At 34.9% G+C, this 14,855-nt stretch overlaps 1 protein-coding gene across 1 annotated transcript in view; it reads right to left on the bottom strand.

Annotated features, from left to right (window-relative positions):
* LOC149807264 (uncharacterized) overlaps positions 1-14,855 on the bottom strand; it is a 79,838-nt gene that overhangs the window by 17,133 nt on the left and 47,850 nt on the right. Inside the window, exons 6-9 of the mRNA XM_089964184.1 lie at positions 14,320-14,517; positions 12,369-12,462; positions 9,726-9,859; positions 1,991-2,134 (exon numbers count right to left, since the gene is read on the bottom strand). Coding sequence (XP_089820310.1) covers positions 1,991-2,134; positions 9,726-9,859; positions 12,369-12,462; positions 14,320-14,517 — 570 coding nt within the window. The remainder of the gene's footprint in view (positions 1-1,990; positions 2,135-9,725; positions 9,860-12,368; positions 12,463-14,319; positions 14,518-14,855) is intronic.

Below are 14,855 nucleotides of genomic sequence, written 5' to 3'. Positions count from 1 at the left end.
AATGAAGTTCCAATCTGAACTGAGTACCTTACTCAAACTTGACATATTTTGTACAATAAGCCAGATTATCAGGAAGAAATCAGCTTGCAGGCAAGTATTAATAATAGTCTCAGTCCTGAGGTTATTATAAATTCTATTATAAATTCTAATAATCCTCATGCAGGCATAATCAAATTGAAGATTCTTAACTTTATTTCCAGAAAAGTGAAAGATATCTGACAGTGCTCCAAAACAAGATTAGACAAGAATTCCTTATCTCAGACTGCATAGTCCATGCATTTAAATTACAATATAAATATAAAACAAAGTATTTTAAACATGAAAGATCATAGATATATTGTGTAGAAATATTTAGAAACATCTACAACAATGGACTGCATCTAAAATTGTTAAGAAGGAAATTATTTAAGACATTTAAAGAATAATTTGTTCCAACCATCTATAATCTGAGAATTTAAATGAATGTAAGAGTTCCACAAAAATTTTAAGATTCAATTGTTAGTACTAGATATTGAATACATTATACAAACAAGTTGGAGGCACTATTCCATCCTGGAAGGCCTAATAGAAAACGAAGACTATTCTTATAACCAATAAATAGTTTCCTTTTCATATAGTCACTGAAGTTTGTACACAGGCTATGAAGCCAATATAGCAATAAGATTTGAATAGTCTAATTTTGATAGTCAAAGAACAATTTCTAAATTTACATAGAAGCATGTTTGATTAAGTACACAAAATTCTGTAATGTCTCATCATATCTTCATCATCTGACCAATTGGATTTTAAAATAGGTTGTTGTTGTAGGGTTTAATGCCATTTTTCAGCACAAGATGGACTATACATGGTGGCCAGTATTAATGGTGGAGGAAGAACCCGAGAAAACCCGGTAAAGAACCACTGACCACGAGAAGCTACTGGCAAGTTTTCTCACATACCAACAAGGGCCGAACACGCGACTCGAACCCACATGGACAGAGGTGAGATGGCAGTGATCCATAACGGTGAGCGCTTTAGAACACTCGGCCACTCAGGGCCCTGCCAGGTCCTGCATGTAGACTCCATGTGCAAGGTACTGCCTTTAAACAGTGACCTTAACCCTAACATCAAATAAATGAAAGAAAACAGTGCTGAATGAGTTATTTAAGCTTCATAATGATTCATCCCATGTATGAAAAAGTTTTCTTAAATATATTCATAAAAATCCTTACAGCAAAACGTTTACAAAATTTCTGATGCCACCATATTAAAGTGGTTGCTATGTCTAACTTTCTCACAAACACTGGTTCAGCAAAATGTAGCAGTGTAATAGTAAATATCTGGTATAGCTGTTACCAAATAAAAGAAATTAATTTTTATGTTCATATTTGCAACAGTTCTTGAAAAATAGTCTGATAATCAAAGCTGCAATATGAAGTGATTACAATCAGAGATGACAATGACAGATGACAATTACTGTGACATCAGTGCTACAACTTTTCAAGTTAGAATCAAGAACAACTTTCAGTAGCAATTAATAATCTTCCTCCTCCCCCCCCCCCCATCCTGCTGTATGAAAACCTTGTCCAAATAAGAGTAATCTAGATATGAGGTTTTCCCCTGATTGTTAAAGACTTCAATTGATCCAGCCCTCTGAATGTTTCTACTAGTGATGGCTAGTATCCTGTGGTTCAGCATTTCCAATTTAAACTATTAATATTACAGTTTGTTTCCATGTCAACAGAAAAAATACTAAATGTTAAAATTTATAAGTATCAAAGGCATCTCTCTGCAAGATGCATGATATGTGTACAAGTTTTACTGGGATTGCTGGAACAGTATGAGAATTATACACTTGAAACAAAAATATTAGTGACAGTTGAGGGTAGGGAAATAAAAATGGAACTACATGCAAATACAAGCACTGGAGCATGAGAAATTACAGGCACCCATTTCTGGTAAATCTTAAAGAGAAAAACTAACAAAGACAAATGACTGAAAAGCTACCAACCTCTTCTTTGTTATTCCCAAAGTCTTCCTGATACCACTTGAGAATCTGAGATAGCTTGATCTGACGTTTCTTCATGTTAATTTGACAACCATCATCACCTTCCATAAATGCTGCAGCAGCCAGTTTCAACTGGTCATAAATACCCTACAAGAAATGACAGCAAACAATAGACTTTATCAATGTCATCACAAACTTGGCAGACAAGGGCATTTGAGAGTTCTGTTATAAAAAAGAATGACTCTTTGTCTAATGAAGGTATTTGCAAGTTCAGTTATAAAAAATAATGACTCTTTGTCAGACAAAGGTGTTTGGGAGTTCTGTTATAAAAAATAATGACTGTCAGAAAAAGACAATTAGGAGTTCTGTTATAAAAATAATAATGACTCTTTGTCAGACAAAGGTGTTTGGGAGTTCTGTTATAAAAAATAATGACTCTTTGTCAGACAGGCATTTGGGAGTTCTGTTATTAAAAAATGATGTCAGACAAAGGCATTTAGGATTTCTGTTATAACAAAATAATACCCTTTATCAAATAATTACATTAGACTCTTCTGTTAAAAAAAATAATGACTTTGTCAGACAAAGGCATTTGGGAGTTCTGTTATAAAAAATAAAGACTCTTTGTCAGAGACAAAGGCACTTAGGAGTTCTGCTGTACAAAATAATGACTCTTTGTCAGACTAAGGCACTTAGAAGTTCTGTCATAAAAAATAATGACTCTTTGTCAAGCAAGGGCATTTGGGAGTTCTGTTATAAAAATAATGACTCTGTCAGGCATAGGCATTTGGGAGTTCTGTTGTACAAACTAATGACTCTTTGTCAGGCAAAGACATTTGATAGTTCTGTTTTAAACAGATAATGACTCTTTGTCAGATAAAGGCATTTGGAAGTTATATTACAAAAATATAATGACTCCTTGTCAAAGGCATTTGGGAGTTCTGCTGTACAAAATAATTACTCTTTGTCAGGTTAGGGTATTTGGGAGTTCTGTTGTACAAAATAATGACTGTCTGTCAGGCTAGGGTATTTGGGAGTTCTGCTGTACAAAATAATGAATCTTTGTCAAAGGCATTTGTGAGTTCTGCTGAACAAAATAATGACTCTCTGACAGGTCTGCTGTACATAATAATGAATGTCAGGCTAGGAAATTTGGTGAGTTCTGCTGTACAAAATAATGACTCATTGTGTGGTTAGATGATAATTATTGGAAATCATTTTAAATATTAAAAGTAGTTTGCATTCCACATTTAGGGTAATTCACTCTTAACTTCATTTTCACAATTTCCCTTAAACTTATCTACTGTCATTGATCAAATAATTATCCTTTCTATTTTAGAAACTGGGAAGTCACTGTCCTAAAGATAAATTTACAATGTCTGTCTTTCACTCACTTTTCAATTTTAAAATACATGGATAATAATGATCAATAGCACAGAAACAGCAAGTTTGAATCTAAAACAAGAGGCCCAGGTTGGCCTGATATGATTCGACTGCTGACGTAAAGCAACAGTCAACCATTTCACTAAGCAGGCATATTTAGTACTTTGTAAGCACACAAGCTGGGTAAAAAATATCCCAAACTTTATATCATATTGATTTTACCTATTTTAGTATATCCTGATAAAAATTTATCTTAAAAGACAATGATATTATTAACAGGCACAATGGCATCATTAATAGGCATAATGGCATTATTAATAGGCACAATGGCATTATTAATAGGCACAATGGCATTATTAATAGGCATAATGGCATTATTAATAGGCACACTCTCTTGTTTATAATCCTTGCCGATGTCTAATAACACAAAAATCCTTAAGAATTCACACATTTCCCAAGTAATGTTTACATCTTTTGTACCTTCTACGGGAGTGATCTTTTCTTGACAAGCAAAATATTTATTTGAAAAATTCGGTTTAACTCATTTTCCCCTGATATGAGGATAGGAAACACATTTGGGGGGTTGCTTCTGACTGCATGCAAATACATGTGTCAAAGAGATTTATTCTTAGCTAAATGGATGAAAATTGGACCCTTTTTGTTTTGCTTACTGGACTTATGATGTTCATGACCAGGTCCCTGTTTTTTTTACTCCAATCCTCAAACTAATTCTGCCTTTTGATAAGGTTCATCTGTCCATGTGCAGTATGTACTCGTCTGCTTTAGATCTAAGGCCCAAGAGTCTAAAATCCAGACATAAACTCCAGTTTGAACACTGGTAATTTTCAATCTAAAAACAAAAGGTCTGAAATAATATTGTTCCTGCTTTATTCTTTTACTGCAAGTACAAAGTCCACATTATCACTGAAGAACTACATCTATCTCCTTTTCTATAATACCAGCCACCTTTGGTTATCATAAATGATGAAGATGTTACAGGGCTCAGAAGTAAGGTATTATAACTAACAAGAAATCCATAGATTTAGTGGCCCCTTCACATCTTTCTATAGTTGCCAAGAAATCCTTCAATTTCATGGCCCCAGCACATCTTGCTAAAAAGTATGTTCACAGACATGTATTTGTTATTTGTTTACCAAACTTCTCTGCTTTATATAGTTTTCACAAGCCTGGCATGTACTGAGTGCATTTTGTAAACATTATATCCTTAGCATACATAGCTTTCATTTGTTCTCTTATCAAATAAGGTAATGGTTTCTTATGTGGAAATGAATATATTTTTTGGACCATGCTTGACTATAACATTCAAAGAACTTTTACCAAATTTTCACAAAGTTGAAAAATTCTAGGTTGTTACAAAAAAAGAAGCATCCTGTAAATCAATCATAAATTCAATTCGATAAAAGTCATTGAAACTTCAGTAAGCTTTTCAAATTCTTGTTCCAGAATGCAGAGTGTCTTTAAACCAAGTAAATACCATTAAGTATAGGTCATATATAATGTATTCTTGACATTCAAATTCTGTTTTTTTTTCATCCTATGCTCTGGGATACCTGACTGAACCTGTCTCTCAAGTTTGTAATCATCAACATGAAAGATACTGCCATGAAAAGAAGAAACCAAGTCTATTTTCCAATATGAGGAAATTTATCAACAATTTTATAGCGAGAATTTTATGTACTTCCATAAACGTATATCTTACATAATTTATATTATAAATATCTGGCAAAGTCTAAAAAACATATTCCTTGTTGGGTCTGCATCAAACAGTATGGTATGTTGTCTAGGTAAGGGGCAGAAAAGAGTACATCAGAGTTGGCAAGTCTGTTACATTCAGGGTATTTTTAATCAAAGGTTGTAAAATCAGTGCATTTTCAACGAGTCCAGCGATCACAGATACCACATCAAAACCTTTTGTTGGTTTGACTTAAATGAGCTGCTGGTGAAGATTGTGGGAGACATACATAACCACTGAACAAGAGCAATAGCAAACTGACATATATGTTATTTTGTCCAATTGACATCGGGTATGTCCAGTTATGAGACGGTCATGTTTAGAGTCATAATGTTTTCCTTGTGTCAGTGGACAGAGTACTTCCAGATGGAAATCTAGCTTATGCAGTGTCCAACCTTTTTTCAATGCATTGGTAAAAAATCTTGCATCTGGAGTATTTGCTGGATACTATATCCCCAAAAAATTATGGTTAAATTCCGTCAAAACCTGAGTGACTGAGAAACCCCCTTCACACACCATGGTTACATCAATCAACTCAAAAGGGAAGCCCTACTTACATTATCTGAGTTTGTTTTGACAGATATACAGCTTTTGATATATAAAAAATCATGGCACAGGAAACATTTACAAGGACCAAGTATATTTATATAGATGAGCAGCTCTAGACCAACACACAGAAGCAAAAGGTAACTCTGGTTATATTGGCTGAAATAGCTTTGATAGGTAGGCTGCTCTTGACTCCACACACCACTCTGGCCAAGTACATTTGATAGGAATGAAGCTTTTGGCCCAACACCAGGACAAATGGAATCCCTATTTACACTTGCAGAGTAAGTCTAATAAGAAGGAAGCTTTTGGCCTAACACCAGGGCAAATGGAATCCCTACTTACACTGAATGAGAAAATCTTGATATGTAGGCAGCTCTTGGCCCCACACACTAAGTAAAAGGGAAGCTCTGTTAACATACTTTAAGTAAGGTTTGACAGGTAAGATCCCACACAAACACTAGGGCACAGGTAAATGCTTATTTGGATGAGTAAATTTTTATCTGTAGGCAGGTATAATCCAACAAAAACACCAGGACACAGGTAAATCCTCTGTCTGCGTGGGTTTAAGTCTTGGGTTCAGCCAATGTGGGTATGTGAGAAAGCTTGCCAGTAGCTTATTGTGGGTCAGTGGTTCTTTCCCAGGTTTTCCTGGGTTCTTCCTCCACCATTTATATTGGCCACCATGTATAGCCTATCTTGTGCTGAAAAATGGCATTAAACCCTACAACAATAACAACAGGTAAACCCAATTTAGATGAGTAATTTTCTTTTTGATTGGTAGACAGGTATGATCCCACACAAAAATTAGGGCACTGGCAAGCAACACTTATTCTGGATGAGGAAATTTTAGTAGGTGGACAAGTATGATCCCAAACAAACACTTGGGCAAAGGTAAATCCTATTTGAATGAATACATTTTGATTGGTAGGCAGGTATGATTCCACACAAATATCAAGGCACAGGTAAACCATACTTACTTTGGCAGAGTACATTTTGGTAGGTAGGCCAGTATGATCCAATATAAACACCAAGGAAAAGGTAAACCTTACTTAGAATGAGCAAGTTCTGATAGGTCATCAGCTTTGATCCCACACAAACACTAGGGCAAAGGTAAAAACTACTGTTGATGAGTTTATTTTGGTATGCAGGCAGGTATGATCCCACACAAACACTAGGGCAATGGCAAACACTACTCTGATGAGTTTATTTTGGTATGCAGGCAGGTATGATCCCACACAAACACTAGGGCAAAGGTAAAAACTACTGTTGATGAGTTTATTTTGGTATGCAGGCAGGTATGATCCCACACAAACACTAGGGCAAAGGTAAAAACTACTGTTGATGAGTTTATTTTGGTATGCAGGCAGGTATGATCCCACACAAACACTAGGGCAAAGGTAAAAACTACTGTTGATGAGTTTATTTTGGTATGCAGGCAGGTATGATCCCACACAAACACTAGGGCAAAGGTAAAAACTAATGTTGATGAGTTTATTTTGGTATGCAGGCAGGTATGATCCCACACAAACACTAGGGCAAAGGTAAAAACTACTGTTGATGAGTTTATTTTGGTATGCAGGCAGGTATGATCCCACACAAACACTAGGGCAAAGGTAAAAACTACTGTTGATGAGTTTATTTTGGTATGCAGGCAGGTATGATCCCACACAAACACTAGGGCAAAGGTAAAAACTACTGTTGATGAGTTTATTTTGGTATGCAGGCAGGTATGATCCCACACAAACACTAGGGCAAAGGTAAAAACTACTGTTGATGAGTTTATTTTGGTATGCAGGCAGGTATGATCCCACACAAACACTAGGGCAAAGGTAAAAACTACTGTTGATGAGTTTATTTTGGTATGCAGGCAGGTATGATCCCACACAAACACTAGGGCAAAGGTAAAAACTACTCTGATGAGTTTATTTTGGTATGCAGGCAGGTATGATCCCACACAAACACTAGGGCAAAGGTAAAAACTACTGTTGATGAGTTTATTTTGGTATGCAGGCAGGTATGATCCCACACAAACACTAGGGCAAAGGTAAAAACTACTGTTGATGAGTTTATTTTGGTATGCAGGCAGGTATGATCCCACACAGACACTAGGGCAAAGGTAAAAACTACTGTTGATGAGTTTATTTTGGTATGCAGGCAGGTATGATCGCACACAAACACTAGGGCAAAGGTAAAAACTACTGTTGATGAGTTTATTTTGGTATGCAGGCAGGTATGATCCCACACAAACACTAGGGCAAAGGTAAAAACTACTGTTGATGAGTTTATTTTGGTATGCAGGCAGGTATGATCCCACACAAACACTAGGGCAAAGGTAAAAACTACTCTGATGAGTTTATTTTGGTATGCAGGCAGGTATGATCCCACACAAACACTAGGGCAAAGGTAAAAACTACTCTGATGAGTTTATTTTGGTATGCAGGCAGGTATGATCCCACACAAACACTAGGGCAAAGGTAAAAACTACTCTGATGAGTTTATTTTGGTATGCAGGCAGGTATGATCCCACACAAACACTAGGGCAAAGGTAAAAACTACTGTTGATGAGTTTATTTTGGTATGCAGGCAGGTATGATCCCACACAGACACCAAAACAAAGGTAAACCATACTTACTTTGGATGAGTTCAATCTGAAGATGGGCAGTTATGGTCCAAAACACAGGCCAGAGCAAATGTAAACCCAACTGACATGGGGTAAGTAATTTTTAATAGGAGGGAAGCACTACAACTGGGCATAAGGTAGACCTACTTACAATGACAGAGTAACTTTTGATAGGAGGGCAACTCTTGACCCACGCTCACTGTGGCAAATGAAAGTGCTACTTATAGGCTTTTACCTAAAGGGGGGATTTCCCACTTGTCACCAAAAAAAGTCAAAAGGAGGTGTGTGAGAAAATGACCACAGTTCAATATTTACCTAACACCTCAATATCCATTTCTCTTTCTTCCTGTTCCACTCCATTAGACCTCTACTGGAATCAAAATCTTTAAAAGATGTCACCTGTAGTTGTATAAGCATTAATATCTTGATTATTTCTGAGCTTAATCTGTTCCTTATCTGTGTATGAATATTGTTCTGACAACTCTCCTTGCACAGTTGACTGTATGAAAGGGGCATATACATAGCAAGCTTAGCCAACCTGAACAAGTAATGGAGCTACACAGTGTTGTAGCACAAGATCCCACAGAGCTAAACTGTTTGTGCAAAGAAATGAAAATTGCACTCTACTTTTAATTGTTTGTATTTTAATTTTCTGGATCAAAATCACTCTCTTTATTTAACACTTTCCAAACTCCAGGTAGCCTGTATTTTAAACATGCATTTGTAAAACTTTCTTGTCGCAAGGTCCAAATAATGACATAACACTTGTTCAAGGGTCTAATTTGCCAATCAAATTTGGTTTAATAATGAGTCATATCAAGCTGAAGAACTACAATGTGTAAACAGCAGACTGGTATCACATATGGGCAGCAGCTACATAGCAGCTGAGAACCAGGCTATCTAAATATTTGCCTCCTTGAAAAAAGATGGATGTCATGACATGCCCTATGATACCTCTACTGATGTGACTTATGACATGACAAGCACTTTAAGGGTGAACAGTTAAATGAAAAATTTATACCGTGTAGAGTACATATTTATATGCATGACTTTGGAATTCTTGCACATTACTGCTCTCCAAGTGCATGAATTCATACAAATTTTGCATCATTCGTGCAATTGTGCACCCTGGCAGCATCTCAGTACACTGGCCAAGTAAGTTTTGATAAGTGTGCATGTCTGGACCCAAACACACCAAAGCAAATGGAAGTAATACTTACATTTGCTGGGTAAGTTTTAATAGGTGTTCAGATCTGATCAAACACACCAGATCAAATGCAAGTAATACTTACATCTGCTGGGTAAGTTTTGATAGGTGTGCAGGTTTGGACCCAAACACACCAAAGCAAATGGAAGTAATACCTATATTTGCTGGGTAAGTTTTAATAGGAAGGCAGTTCTAGTCTCCACATAGAGAACAAAGAGATACTTACATTGGTTGAGAATGTTTTGATTGGAGGACAACTTTTGGCCCCACACACCAGAGCAAAGTGGATCAGTGGCTCTGGAGTCTCCAGGGCAACCTTCAAGCGTGGGTCTGACTTAGAAAAGGGTCGGCTAAACATACCTGAAAAAGTGTAATTGTAAAACTGTATCCATTGCATACAGGTATAAAGCTGCCACAAAGGAATCTAACAGAAATATATAATCACAAACACAAAGAATTCTTCTTTTGCTGTTTCATTTATATTTTTTACAAATGGTCATATTTATTTGTTTGTATTAAATTTTGTAATGCATAGTGGCTGGTTTATAAATGATAATTTAAAAATTTATCAGTTTTCATACAAATAGTGCATAAAATCAACAGATCAATTTTTTTAGTGCATATAGTGCAAATAATTGACAAAAAATATACAACTACACTGAAAATCTGCTATATGCATCAATTATGTTTTGCCTAATATGTTTATGTATATTTTCCCTTCAGTACTAGCTGTTGCAATGCAATGTACATGTAACCAAAAAATACCTCAGTTTCTTTTATGTAATTCAGATCCTTCCAAATCATATTAAAATAATACAAGCATCCTTCAAAGAGATTTAAATTCGAATTAAAAGTTGACAAATATTTACAGTACTTCATGTCATCCAGTTTGCGAATCTTTGTTATGAATCATGATAAAATAGTTTCCATAATCATTAGTAAGTTACTGCTTTTCTCACAATGACATGACGATTCTATACAGATGAGCTTTGTGTTATAGAAAGCCAAGAACCTTGCAAATGAAAACAATGTGGGATACAACCAGGACCTAACAAACTAGCATAATACACGTTCCATTTGAGTGATGATGTTTGAGTATCAATACATACAGCTTGTTTGAAAATTCATCATAACAACAGTTCGTATTAGCAATCTCAATCTTAAGATAATTAATACTGATTACTAATCAACTAATTAATTTTGAATTAGCTTTTGCATGTGTGCTGCTCAGTACATATTTCCATTCTTTTTTTGTTTTATCTAATGATATTTGTGTAAATGTATATGTTACACTGTGATGCCAGGTGCTTACTCATTTAAGTTTCCTAACATCTGAAGTATTTGTACTCATAAACAGAAGTGTCTGATCTTTGAATTTAAAGTCACAGCTATCTTCAGCAAACGCAAAGCCAAATGCCCACCTAACTACAGTTAGTGTACATGCACTTACTGATAATGGTAATCTTTGATGGTAAAGATGACTTAGTATTATTTGCAGAACATGCTGAAAGACCATTCTTGGGATTTAAGCTAAATGGAGGTTACATGTGCATAAATACTGTAAATATTTAAATATAAATTATATAGCTTTAAAAGTGAAGGAATATGGCTTATACTTTATTTAAATTCCATTTACTATTAGTTTTCTCTCTGACAAAACTTCAGCTAAATGGAATCTATATTGTGTGTTTGAATTTTGTTCATGACCAGATTGTAAGGGCCAGTCTGTAAACAACATTACATAGCTCCATGATTGTGGGTAGCACTTTAATTTGGGTAAACATGTCTATGTGACTTTTTGACCTTGTTTATAAATTAGAAAATTCTGGAAATGAACTTATAACCCTCGTCCTGGTTTTGTTAATGTGTCTGAGTTTTTATACAAAGGTAGTGATAAACAGAATTGATTAAGTTGTGTTCAAGATTGTTGATACCTTATCACACTGATGGCTACAGGCACATCTGAACATTCAAGATTGGACTTCATTTGGAACACCACTGGAACTCATTTGGAATACTTTATTCTTTTAGACTTGTGACAGAATGTTTATGACTATTTGGGATTTAATTCAAAATAGTGTAAGTTCTTTTTAAATTTTCACTTTGTATTTTACGGAAATAAATTATCTGTTGAATGTTCCAAACCATGTTGGTTTTTACTTTTTCTTCTGACACTTAGTTTAAGACCACATGACACTTCTGTCACAAGATGTAACACTAAGACCACATGACACTTCTGTCACAAGATGTAACACTAAAAATGTGTGCTGAAATCTCTCTCATATTGAGGCATATTTTATTTCTATCACAATGTGTTAAAATCAAAATGCATGCTGAAATTTCTCTCATATTTCAACATATTTTACTTTTATCACAAGGTATTTAAAACAAGGTGCTGAAATTTCTCTTATATTTGGACATATTTTACAATCAGAAGGCTTTAAAATAAAAATATGTGATAGAATACCTATAACTGTGTATTATTCCTTATGCTAACTTATCTATTACAATACACACATATGTAAGCAAATCCAACATATTTTACAAATGCATATTGCTTTAGTGTAATTATATCTGATACATGTGAATTTAATACTGACAGTCCTGCCCATATTTCTGAATCTTCAACACTGTGTCCTTTATTTGTTCTTGCATGAACTGTTTCAAATTATGAAATTTTTGTACTGATTATTTTTTATGAAAAAAAATGAAATACAGTAGATAGCTTATATTATTTACTTAATTAACTATATGTTTCATGCATACATATCAACAGAATCTACTCCATAAAGTCATCCAAGTTTTCTTTCATGAAGACTGATATGAAGCATCTGAACATATTCTGGACTTTGCTTTTTATCACACTCACCCACACCCTTTCTGTTGGCTCTTAGTACGCCATTCTCAATATCCTGTAATGAGTAGGTATAGCCCCCAATAATGTACCTCATTGTGTTGAAAAACTGAAAATGGAAAATAATGTTCAGTGCATGGACAATGGCATGTGGTGAGTAGCCACCTACCTTGCCATCTTTATATCAAGAAAATATAAAAATAAATAAAAAATATATCTGTAAACTTTTAACGAATTGAGTCATACAGTTTTACCCTCTGAGAATAAGCCTGATTGAATAAATCAAGTCATACAGTCTTATACTGTGGAAACAAGCCTAACTGAATGGATCAAGTCATACAGTTTTATACTGTGGAAACAAGCATAACTGAATGGATCGAGTCATACAGTTTTATACTGTGGAAACAAGCCTAACTGAATGGATCGAGTCATACAGTTTTATACTGTGGAAACAAGCCTAACTGAATGGATCGAGTCATACAGTTTTATACTGTGGAAACAAGTCTAACTGAATGGATCGAGTCATACAGTTTTATACTTTGGAAACAAGCCTAATTAAATGGATTGAGTCATACAGTTTTATACCGTGGAAACAAGCCTAATTGAATGGAAACAAACCTGCTTGAAAGAAACCAGTCAAACTGCAGAAATAAGCATAATTGAAAGAAACCAGTCAAACTGTGGAAATAAGCCTGGTTGAAAGAAACCAGTCAAACTGTGGAAATAAGCCTGATTGAAAGAAACCAGTCAAACTGTGGAAATAAGCCTGCTTTAAAGAAACCAGTCAAACTGTGGAAATAAGCCTGCTTGAAAGAAGCCAGTCAAACTGTGGAAATAAGCCTGATTGAAAAAGCCAAGATGGAAAACCAAACAGTAGCAAGACAAGGTCTAGATTTGATTTTATTTATTTTACCCATATGCCTCACACAATGATGTGCTTCATACTCTTAGAATGTTTTGGGAATGAAAAAAATTTCCCCTCCAATTAAGGCAACAATAAGTAATACAACTGAAACTTATTTGTCTTGGTTATTTATATGGGAGTGGAGGGTGAAACCTATAATTCACACTTAAGTGTCATACAGTGACTCTGAGCAGTCAGGCTCCAACCTGTCATTGTCATATCTTACAGTAAGTTCATCCTTCATGCACTTTTGAACACTTTACAAAATTAAGATTGACAGAACCTGGTATCTCATCAGTGCTTCTGATTTTAGTCTAACCATGCAAGCAATGGCTCAAGCAGTTGCAATATGTAGTCAACACCATGCTTAAAATTCAAAGTCAAATGCATAGTCTGACTTCCTTTCAATCTTCCATTTGAACACACTGAGCTTCACTTGAAATGTTTCAACACTAAGCTATAAATGGTCAGGAACACTGTCAATTAGATATCTTGTAAGACTGAGCCCCTGCTTTCAGGTCTGTTAGTTTGTGGATGTTGTGGATTCTGTTTTTAAATTAAGTCAGTCTGCAACTTTTTTAAAGACTGGAGCCCAACATTTTAAAAAAAAATTATAGTCATAGACATTGAATTTCAGACACAGAATAAAAGCTCAAGGATCTCTATCATCAAATCATTAGAGAAATCTGTAAAATAGTTATCAAAAGAACTTCACATAAAAATTAAATTAAAAATGTAAAATTTTAAATAGAATAGTGTTATTACCTTGTGGAGTCGAGACTTTATCCACACATTTAATATATTTACTGAACAACTACCGGGAAGATCTTTCCTAAATTCAAGAAGATTTTTCCAGAATATTTATAAAATATATGGAAGTTATTCCTTAGCGTCAAGAAGACTTCAATATTTACTCACTTTCTGGTAGGAAGAATCCACTAGTGTCGAAAGCAGGGACTGCCCATTCCGTAATGATCAGGGATAAATCATTTGTATTAAGCAAGATTGACAATAACTCAACTATAGTCTGAAATGTTTATCATGAAGTATGGTTGACAATACCTTCCATCTCTGGAACAATCCACTTGGGGGACCATATGTGATATTTGCATGGATGACCTGAGCATTGTAGATGTTGACAAAAAATGCAAGCTTTTCCTCACGGCTTGCATCAGCTATCTGAACCCTCTTTAGCTCCCTGGTCAAACGAATATAGGTCTGGAATTCAGTGCTGCCAGCAATTCCCTTGTAGTTCACTTTCTAAGCAATAAATAGTCAAATGAACCAAAATATTATTATGAGAAAGCTAAAGGCAATGAGTATGTTTTAAATTAAATAATTACGTCTTGTACAACAAAGGACACTGTAGAGGTACCATTCTCTCATTTAAACCAATTATTGCAGCAAATTTTATTTTTTTATGGCAATATAAATATAAATATTTTTGTCAAATTTGGTGAAAAACTCATGATTCTCAGTCATAGCATGCAAGGACATGTATATCCAGATTTTTCACCATAATACCCATGTTGTCCATTTAATTATAATACCCATGTTGTCCATTTAGTTATAATACCCATGTTGTCCATTTAGCTATA

Source organism: Sinohyriopsis cumingii, chromosome 1 (assembly GCF_028554795.1).
Source record: "Sinohyriopsis cumingii isolate HCF-2022 chromosome 1, ASM2855479v2, whole genome shotgun sequence".
NCBI classification, from domain to species: Eukaryota; Metazoa; Mollusca; class Bivalvia; order Unionida; family Unionidae; genus Sinohyriopsis; species Sinohyriopsis cumingii.
Note: the sequence above shows the minus strand (reverse complement) of the source record. Positions and strands in the feature narration are given on the sequence as shown.